This window comes from Gastrolobium bilobum, unplaced genomic scaffold, assembly GCF_033153095.1.
Source record: "Gastrolobium bilobum isolate Gb01-03AN ecotype WA unplaced genomic scaffold, APGP_CSIRO_Gbil_v1 utg81916, whole genome shotgun sequence".
Classification (NCBI taxonomy): domain Eukaryota; kingdom Viridiplantae; phylum Streptophyta; class Magnoliopsida; order Fabales; family Fabaceae; genus Gastrolobium; species Gastrolobium bilobum.
The window spans coordinates 94,571-104,891 of record NW_026897639.1 but is presented as its reverse complement, the minus strand read 5'-3'; the positions used below and the strand labels follow the sequence as shown (position 1 = coordinate 104,891).

Below are 10,321 nucleotides of genomic sequence, written 5' to 3'. Positions count from 1 at the left end.
ATTTTTGAAAGAAGAGGAAGGAAAAGAATGTAATGTTGCAACATATCACCTTTTTTTCTGAAAGAAATTACCCAATTACAGCGCATATAATTTTGTGGATATCTGAAAATGGTTATAAATCATTAAGCTTGGATATATGTATTATTATTGGTGCTTATTTTCAATAATAATGTGTTCCGGTAGTCTCCGTAGTTTCAATTTTTCCGAATCTATCTTTCTCTTCCCTAGTGAGACTTTGCTCATAATCAAAAGGCTAGTTTCCGTAAGTTCTTTTCTTTTTCTTTTTCTTGATCTTGAGGGGGTTTCCTTTTTTCTTTATGAAAAAATACCAGGTCAAAACAGCCTGAACGCACTTAAGTGGGCCGGGTCAAAACTATCTAACAAACCCACGATTTTGGTCTACAGGCAGAATCCATATTGAAACCTCTAGGCTAAATAAGCTACAGTGCAAGTATCCAACTTATTTCACTTTCCAATTCAAGGTGGAAAACTGTATAATAAACCATCATATTAGACGTTTAAAAAATCATGCATGAAAGATAGGCAATTGAAGATTTGTGTAAATATAAATTCGGTACATAGTAATACTCAACATGACAATATGTAAGGCACTTAAGGTTATATAATATACATATTTATAATTTAAATAGAAAGCTTTTGAATGGTAGACATATTTTTACGTATATCGTGAACCTGATTTTATATTTATTTATTATTCGGTAAACCTGATTTTATATTTACATAACTCTATTGAAACTTTGAAAGTGCATATAGGTTTATGTAGTAGTAGTTATGCAGATGTAGTCACTCATCTAGATATCATAAACTTGTAAGGAAATTACATGTGTCTTCGTAATAGTTAATTTAATTCTTTTTTATTAATTTTATGTCTCTAATTATATTTCCTTTTTTTCTTCTTCTTATCTTAAGTGGAACAATGACCAAAGTGTCACTGTTGGCCAAAAAAATTACCAAACTGCCACGCCAACAGTAAATTTTTTCAAAATGTCACGTGGCATATTTCGCTACACTGTGTAGCGAAAATATGTGTGCAAATAATTCGCTACACAGTATAGCAAAATATGCCACGTCAGACTGCTCAGAACCAAAAATGTCATGTGTCAAAATTGAGAAAATTTGCTACACACGGTAGCGAATTTCTACAATTTTGACACGTGGTATTTTTGGTTCTGACGTGGCATATTTCGTTACACTGTGTAGCAAATTATCTGCACACATATTTCGCTACACAGTGTAGCGAAATATGCCATGTGGCATTTTGGCAAAATTTACTGTTGATGTAGCAGTCTGGTAATTTTTTTGGCCCAACAGTCCCATCTTAAGCAGCAATTATAAATTTTTTAAAGATTATGAGAAAAATCCTCCATAGTGTTGTCAAAAACTATTTACCATTTGATATCTGATAAAAAAATTCCCTGAATTTTTTTATTTCCGTCACCCTGCCCAGCCAGCATCTTTCCTTATTATGGTCAATTCTTACATTTTGTTTTTCACTTTTTTTAACGATTTTTCATTTTTTTTTTCATTTTTGAATAGAACGTCACAAAACCTAGTGGCAAACTCTTCGTCCATCCCAATTGTTTAAGGATGTGAAAATGCCTTAAAAATTCATGTAGTTTAAATTTCAACAAGAAAAAAATAATAATTTATAGTAGTTAAAAGACGCATGCGACATTAATTTATTCTTTTAAAGAAAGTGATAAGTTATGATGGACGCTAAAAAGTGTCTCAGTAATGTGACAAATGTTAAGCAAAATGTAATATGCATGGCTTTTCTTTTTTCTTTTTTCTTTTTTTCTTTTTTAATAATCTGGCCATACGCCTTAAAGTTTCATGCCAGATCAATGTTATTAATTAATCCAATTAAATAGGCTGCCAATCCATTATCCTCGGTAGATATAAGTACTACATGTAATATGCATGAGTATAAAACTGCAACATATGTTAGTGTAGAAAAAATAATAAAATCATGCAACATCGTCGTTGTGTATTGATGCTATTATAAGAGGAAAACCATCAAAATGTCACTCTTGATCAATTTTTTTACTTAAATGCCACGCGAACAGTATTATTTCTCAATTTGTCACAGGGGAAAGTTCGCTACCCGGTGTAGCGAACTCGGTTTGCTGACGTGTCACATTTCTAGTGGATAACAAGTACCAAGTTAAAAAAAAAAGTTTGAAGTTCGCTACCCCGGGTAGCGAACTTGGTGTCCACTAGAAACGCGACACGTCAGCAAACTGAGTTCGCTACACCGGGTAGCGAACTTGCTCCCGTGTGGCAGATTGGAAATAACACTGTTCGCGTGACATTTAGGTAAAAAAGTTGGTGAACAATGACATTTTGATCACTGTTCCATTATAAGAATATACAACTCATCCTTTTCATTCAATTGAATGACATATGGTTATGTAACTTGTTGTTTCATTTAAAACTAGTATATTACCCATGTGTTGTACGGAGAAGAAAAAAAAAGAAATCGATTTGTTTGTCTTGTAAAAATTAACGTTAATTGTAAAAGTATATCGTTGCATTTTATTTAAATTTTGATCTTTTGATACAAATGTAGATGCCATTGTATTAACTTTTCCTGTAGTCATTCAAAAATTATGTAATTTAACTCGACTTCTTTTAATATTTTTCAGAGATGAATTTTAATTTATCACAATCTGATTATTCGTTTTGTTTAGATGCTTGTTTTTTAAATATTTACAACAATAAATCTAATGATCTTAACCATTCAAAAATTAGTTTGTTACTTGTTAGCCAAGAAATACAATTAAAAAAAAAAAAAGTATTGGTGGGCTAAGCCGCCTGTGTATTGATGCTATTATAAGAATATACAACTCCTCCTTTTCATTAATTTTAAAGACACATATAGTTATATAACTTGTTGTTTCATTTAAAGGAAAAATATTTATCCTTCTAAATGACACAACTTATATCATTTCACTCTCACAATGAGATGGACTCACATCTTTATTTTTTTGTCAACTCTCTCTCCTCTTGTATCTATCTCTTTCTCTCTCTTAAAAAATAACACAACTTTACATCCTTTAAAATGACACACATTTTTTTCCTTCATTTAAAATAAGTAAATAACACGGTAATTAAACATTTTGCTCAACATCTGCCCTATTGATTGCATTCTTTGTTAATTTGGAATTGTCACGAGCAGTCGAGTAGATAGTGTGGATTGATTCACGTTTGTAAATGTGTTGAAAATACCAATTCATTCTCTTCAATAATAAAAAAAAACTGGAATATCAAATCATGATTCGACCTAAAGTATCATGAGTTTCTTTGTTAGATGAATCAATCCATGTGCCCTGCGCCGATCCGTTTTAACTCATTTAATACATATCGAGTTACAAGTTAATAATTACCACAAATAAACTAAAATTGACTGATTAAAGGGTCGATATGTCAAATTAGACCTATTTTACAAGCTTTAGTCACACTTGTATATTAATGATCATTACACACTATCAAAAATCTGATCCTCAATCAAAATAGTTGTTATCTAAATTTGCGTTGATTATTCCTTTTCCTTCAAGTATCGTGAATCCAAGCCAAATTACGCACAAAAGCATGCACATGTTTTAAGGACGCATTAAAGATACAAATAGTTATGAACTTATGATCCATAAATCTATGGCCTAACCTATTTAAAAAGCAGTGACTTTTACAAAAAAGAAAGAAAGCAGTGACAATACTTATTTAAAAAAAAAAAAAAAAAAAGAGTGCAGTGACAATTTCGAGTAAAGCCCCATTTTTAAAAAAGGAGAATGACTTTGACTTGTTTTTTTTCTCTCTCCCTAATGATAACTTGTATATTTTAGAGAGAGAAAATTCAAAAGAATAAGAAAAATATTGGTTAAACTATAAATTTCATGGCAAAAAAATTAAAATAATGCATTTAAATTAAATAATTACGCATTTCATGGTGTTTTGTAAAAAATTACACATTTGCTGCACAATGTGACGCCACTTTTGGGCGTCACATGTGTGCTCTATATATTCCCCCACCCCCTCAATTCAATTCACACATCTTCTCTCACTCTTCATATCTCTCTTCTCCACCAACATTCTTTTATCTTAAATTTAGTATTTGAATTTTATTTCTTATTCTATTTAAAAATGAGCTCAAATCCTGATTCTGTTCGTGTTGTGTTATATTACAATGGTAGGAAGGTAGAAGGTCGACGAGGTGTCATCTTCGAAGGTGAAAAAAGGCCGACACGTATCCAACGCAACACAACCATTGGCGAACTGCATCAGAGAATTCGGCAGAAGTTAAGTCTTCCAGACAACCAATGTATCACGGAGATTATGACTGTCAATTTATGTTTAATTCGTTCATGTCCAATTTGTGTAGGTTATACTCCAGCCATGGTTGATTTTGAAAGGAATCTTGCGAGTTTCCGTGAAAATAGTCCTCAAATTGCAGAGTGGATTGATGCGATTCCTAAGGAAAAGTGGTTGCGAGCCTACGATATTGAAGGACGGAGGTACGATCATATGACAACAAATTTGGTTGAATCTGTCAATAGGGTTTTGAAGGGGGCCAGAAATATGCCTATAACAGCATTGGTTAAGCATACATATAGCAGATTGGTTGCATATTTTGTTGAGAGAGGAACAAATGTTGTTGCACAACTTCAATCAGCTCATCGTCACTCCAAAAATGTTGTTGAATTGGTCAAGAAGAACCAGGTAGATGCAACAGGCCACCACGTTCGTGCATACAATGTTGAACATACTGTCTTCGAGGTTTACGCAGGTTGGGAGCATTCATATTCTGTCAACCTCCCACAGAGATACTGTCAGTGTGGAAAGTTTAAGGCCTTTAAGTATCCGTGTAGTCACGTCGTTGCTGCTGCGTTAAGTGTTAGGCAGAGTGCGTTCACTTACGTTGACGACGTCTTCTTGATAACTAACTTGGTCGAGGCTTATTCTTTTCCGTGGGAGCCAATCGGAAACGAGGAAGCAATACTTGAAACTAGTGGTCCAAAGATTATTCCTGATTCTACTATGTTGCGTGCAAAAGGTCGTCCAAAGTCAACTCGCATCCGCAACGAGATGGATGAAGTTGAGACAAGCCAGAGCCGTATCAGGTGTGGACTTTGCAAGGAACGCGACCATAATCGTCGGGGATGTCCAAGTCGTGGGAGAAACGACTGAGATACATATTATGTCATTATTTTGCTGTTGGTTATGTTATTGCTTGAATTGTAATGTCCGTTATGTTGGACTTTTTACTTTCCGTTTATATATGTTTTTATTCTTGTATTATTAATTAACTGATGCAATTAGTTACTGTAACATAAATGCGCAAAGGATGACAAACAAAACATAAATAATAAAGCATAGTGAATAGTCCAAATAATATAATAATGTAGCGTCCACAAAATAACAACATGCTACATTCATAACTAATACAAAATAACAAAATAATAACAATATGAAACAGTACACAACATAGTGAATACTCCAAATGGCAATGAAACTACGACCACGGTGGCCATGGCCTATGTCGTGCATCCCTATCTGGCAGTATACGTCTGTCCCAGACTGGGTCTCCCTGATGCACATGTGCATGTGCCTGTGGTGGTGGAGTGTGGAAGTCATCCATCGCCACACGAATGAAATCATCTGATGGTCCTGCACTACTGCCTGACACCTCAAAAGGGGTGTGTCCTTGACTGTGAGAATCCGTGGCTAGAGTCTCCCCACTGTCATGGCTCTCTATAACAAGGCCTACAGAGCGATACAACTCAATCGTATCCTCTGCAGCCTTGTCCGCCAGCAATCAGGTCCCCAACATCCGGGCAATGTGGGCTTTTGTGAAGTAGATCTCGGCATCGTGATTCCCCTCATGATCAGTCCACCGGGTATAATGCCGATCCAAGAATGAGATGCGGAGGTCGCCAGAATGATGGAACTCACCGGCCTCTGGAACATGTCCAAAAACAGCAGCACAAGCAGCGTGCCAATCCTCGGAGGTCGATCCGGTGACGACAGTGCCGTCAATTGGTAAGCCCAATATGCCTGCCACATCTTGTAAGGTGATCGTCATCTCACATTGGGTCATGTGAAAGGTATGTGTCTCTGGTTTCCACCTCTCGACCAGAGCACTAATTAAAAATGTATCGATCTGTGATAAATTACGCAGTTATCACGTGTTAACGAATTTTATTGAATAATTACATAAATACAAAACGACGTAAATAACATACCTGAATATGTTGCATCCTGGCAACATGTATGAATCCCGCCTGTCTGAGGTACTCTTCGACAACCTGTGGAATAGCACCGGTAGGTGGCCCCCCTTGTGGCTTCCCACGCCTGGTCTTAATTTTCCTTACATGCTCTGTATTCCACACTCGCTGTGAAATATGAGCTTTCTGCGTCCTCTTACGAAGGACCTCCCATCTGTACGACCCAAGTATGATCCACATGCTGGGATCGGTGGGCTCTACATCCGATGCAGATCCCGATGAAGATGATGACTCAGCCATTATCCTCAACTATATAATATAAAACAACATTTAAATTAATCAAATGTAATGCCCCATTTTATTTACAATTTAATTAAGCAGTGACATAATTGATTATCACAAAAATTAAGCATATGCGTCATTTATTTAACTAGAATCGAAATTTATGAAGTCCCGCCAAAACGTAGAACAGTTATTTATTTGCAATTAAATAATAATAATACATCGGACAAAAATAATATAATACTAACTGAATACTTAACCCTAGGTCACTACCAACTTGTCCAATACGTACTAATCATCACACCTAACTAACTACAAAGTTTTGCACTCCCGCATTAAAAACATCATACATACGAAATTTACAAAGTCCCTAACACTATTTATAAATCACTAATTAATATGCTAAACCTAATGCATAATTAAAAATTAATAATAATAACTACATAATAATAAAATTACTATATCATTACAACATTCATAGCATGCCACAAAATTTCTAAGTGACTATCTTAATGTTCCAAGTCTCTAATATACAATCAATCCTAACATCTATTACTAACTAGCACTGTAATTTAAATGTATACATATGAGGTATTATGACCTTACCTACGTTGGTAGAGCTTCGCTACGAACCGCGGTTATAAAGAGGTTAGAGAGATGAATGAGTAAGGAGTGAAAAAAAGAAAGTGGGGTATATATAGCTTGCACATGAGACGTCCCCTTTGGGCGTCACATGTGACGCCCCAATCGGGCGTCTTCCCCAAGGGAGAGACGCCTCACTGGGGCATCACATGTGACGCCCAAAAGGGGCGTCTCATTGTGCAATAGATGTGTAATTTTTTACAAAATAGTATTAAATGCGTAATTATTTAATTTAAATGCAATTTTTTAACTTTTTTTGCCTAAATTTCATCTCTATTTAGTTCAAGTTAATAACTTACCATGGTCTAAAATTCAATATGAATCGGGGATTCTCTATGATATTTATTAATTAATATGACAATGTCATCTTATAAGAGATAAAAAAACAAAATTAATAAATCATACAAATGTGATGGCCAATACAACTGTAATTATTTTATATCCTTTTCTCAAGTAATATGACATTATCATGTTAATAAACAATTAATATTAGAAGATTCAAATATATTGATATATAGTTTCGATCATAACTACCATAATTTGAGGATCAATGTGATAAACGGATACTTCAGTGACATTGTTTTATCCATGTCAAGAGAAAATTATGGAAGTTATATCAAAAATGCAAAAGCTACTAAATTAAAAAAGAAAAAAAAGAAAAAAGAAAAGAAGAGAAGAGATTAAGTATACAATATGTGTTTATTGTTTACACAAAAAGCAGGTTTGAATTATCATGTCTTGAAGTGTGATCAAGTTTATTGTAAAATTTTGAAGGACCATGAAACTGAATAAGTGACAAGAGAAAAAATAATTGACGTGGCTTTGTAGGTATAAATTAAGGGTTTTATAAAAGTTATGTTGTAGGAAAAGTGATTGTGTAATGGGATAGATTCGTTTTGCGTGCCGTAATTTTCTTTTTTCTTCAAAAAATGTGGGTCCCACAAAATGTTGTGTGTATAGAAAAGTCTGTTGTGTCATGTTAAATGACAAATGCAAACCCCATAAATTAAAGGTCTCTCTCTTAATTAAAATTAATAACAAAAATAATTAAAATTTTATTCTTCACGTTTTATGAGATATAAAATTCATAATTAAGTTATTTTAACATTTTTTAGATACAGCTAATCTATTAATTAATTTTACTTGAGACTTTTTTATCTAAAAAATATCTTATCAATTCTTTTTAAAAAATTTCTTATCGATCGTTGAAGTAACACGTATTATTAAGTCATTTCTTGTTATCGTTATCATTATTATTTAATGCAATTATAACATTAAGGTTTAAATTTATGAACCTACACATTAGTCTAGTCACCCATTATTAATCTACTCTTAACGACTGGTTATTATTCTTATACATTAATTTTATAAATGGTAATAATTTTTTTATGTACATAAAAAAAATATTATGTCCTACCCAAATAATAAATAAAAGATAAAAAAAAGTTGAAGGTAAGATGAAATCAAAATTGTGAAACCCATTTAAAAATATGAATATAGAAGATAATAATTTTTTTAATTTTTTTATATAACATAAGAAAAATATTATTCTTTTATAAATTATTCCTTATTATTTATTAACTTACATATAGCATCCCTATTTCTTCGTGAGATAGTTGTATAATGTATTACATGCATTATTATGCAAATACAGAGTCCAGTGGTGAGAGAAAGACAGAGATAGAGAGAGAAATAGCTTTGGAGGAGATAAGATGAGATACACTTCATTGCCTAGAAGCCCAAAGGCAGAAGAACAGGAAGTGCCAAATTCTATCACCTCCGTATTACCCAATTCTAAAGAAGCTTATGCTGATGAATATTTCAGTATGTTGGGGGAACTCGAAGGGGTCTTGGGCATTGAAGAAGAACAAAAATTACCACCATCACAGGAAACTTGTAGTGTTCAGCTTCATTGGGATTTCATGGAAAGGGAGGAATTTCGTTCCATTGAAGAGGAACCAGAAGATGATGAAGGGAAAGTGCAGGTAACTGAGAACAAAAGCAAGTACCTTTTCAGAGAGCAGCAGATAAAGAGAGAAAATATTTTTGGGTTTTGGGAAGTGGATGAAGAAAAGATGATGGCTTTGAATTTGAACTTGAACTATCAAGAGGTTCTGGATGCATGGTCTGACCGTGGTTCTCTATGGGCTGAAGATTGTTCTCTTTCATTGGCCAACAATAATGGCTACTATGTCAGTACTTATCATCCAATCTTCACAGTCATAAGCTTCTCCCTCTGTAATATTTTTTTACTTTCCAATGTTGTATTTCAATGCATGTTTTCAATTGTAAGTAGCAGTTCTTCAATTTGTTTAAGACGAGAGATATTTTTACTATCAACTCATTACTTATTTAATCATCATTGGATCAATATTTTTTCTTTTTTTTTTAAATTTTTTTTAACATTTTTTTTCTTTGATTCAATGGTGATTAAATAAGTAATAAATTAGTACTAAAAAATTTTGACAGTAAAAACGCTCCTATGACTATTAGTCTTGCTTTTACTTGAGGTTATTTTTGGTACAATCTTTGATATTGTTTGGATTTTTTTTGGACAGGGAGTAGAGTGATATATTTATTTTGGATGACTCCACTGTTATATTTTTATTTAAATTCTCATTTGAAATTGAATTAATTTGCTAGAATAGATTTTATTTTTTGCTATCTCATTGCTACTAAAGGGTAGACATGAAGAATATAAGGCTTTATGATGACTGTGTTTAGATGGGAGAAGTGCCAATATTGGAAGAAGAGAGAACAAGAAGGGAAGCAAGTGTTCTTAGGTACAAAGAGAAGCGCCAGAACAGATTGTTCTCCAAGAAGATAAGATACCAAGTTCGGAAACTAAACGCTGATAAAAGACCCAGAATCAAGGTCACTTTTTATATTTCCTGTTACTTTTCTTTCTTACTTGTTGGAGATATTCCTGTTACTTTTCAGCCATTCGGGTCACTTTGTTTTGTAATGAAATCAGCTTTTCTGATATTTTGGTTGTAGGGTCGCTTTGTGAAGAGACATTGAGGTTACTCGACAGAATTGAAAGATCCCAAACCCAAAATATCTCCCAAAATATCTAAGTCCACTTCTGTACATTTATTTTTAATTAATTTCAATTCCAATATTCTTGCATTTATCCATTCAAATTATCTTTCACT

The 10,321-nt window shown here is 33.4% G+C and overlaps 1 protein-coding gene across 1 annotated transcript; it reads left to right on the top strand.

Moving 5' to 3' along the window:
- The first annotated feature begins 8,878 nt into the window (after window positions 1–8,878).
- On the top strand, window positions 8,879–10,243 carry LOC133308920 (zinc finger protein CONSTANS-LIKE 8). The gene is made up of 3 exons (XM_061509655.1): window positions 8,879–9,358; window positions 9,891–10,040; window positions 10,164–10,243. The coding sequence occupies exons 1-3, from the start codon at window positions 8,879–8,881 to the stop codon at window positions 10,185–10,187; spliced, it is 654 nt and encodes a 217-aa protein (XP_061365639.1). The 3' UTR covers window positions 10,188–10,243.
- Window positions 10,244–10,321: the final 78 nt, after the last annotated feature.

Bases quoted from the DNA above. Each gene is read 5' to 3' on its own strand.
- LOC133308920 (XM_061509655.1), top strand. From the start codon at position 8,879: ATGAGATACACTTCATTGCCTAGAAGCCCAAAGGCAGAAGAACAGGAA. The intron at 9,359-9,890 runs GTCAGTACTTAT...GACTGTGTTTAG, and splicing joins CCAACAATAATGGCTACTAT to ATGGGAGAAGTGCCAATATT. The intron at 10,041-10,163 runs GTCACTTTTTAT...TTTTGGTTGTAG, and splicing joins ATAAAAGACCCAGAATCAAG to GGTCGCTTTGTGAAGAGACA.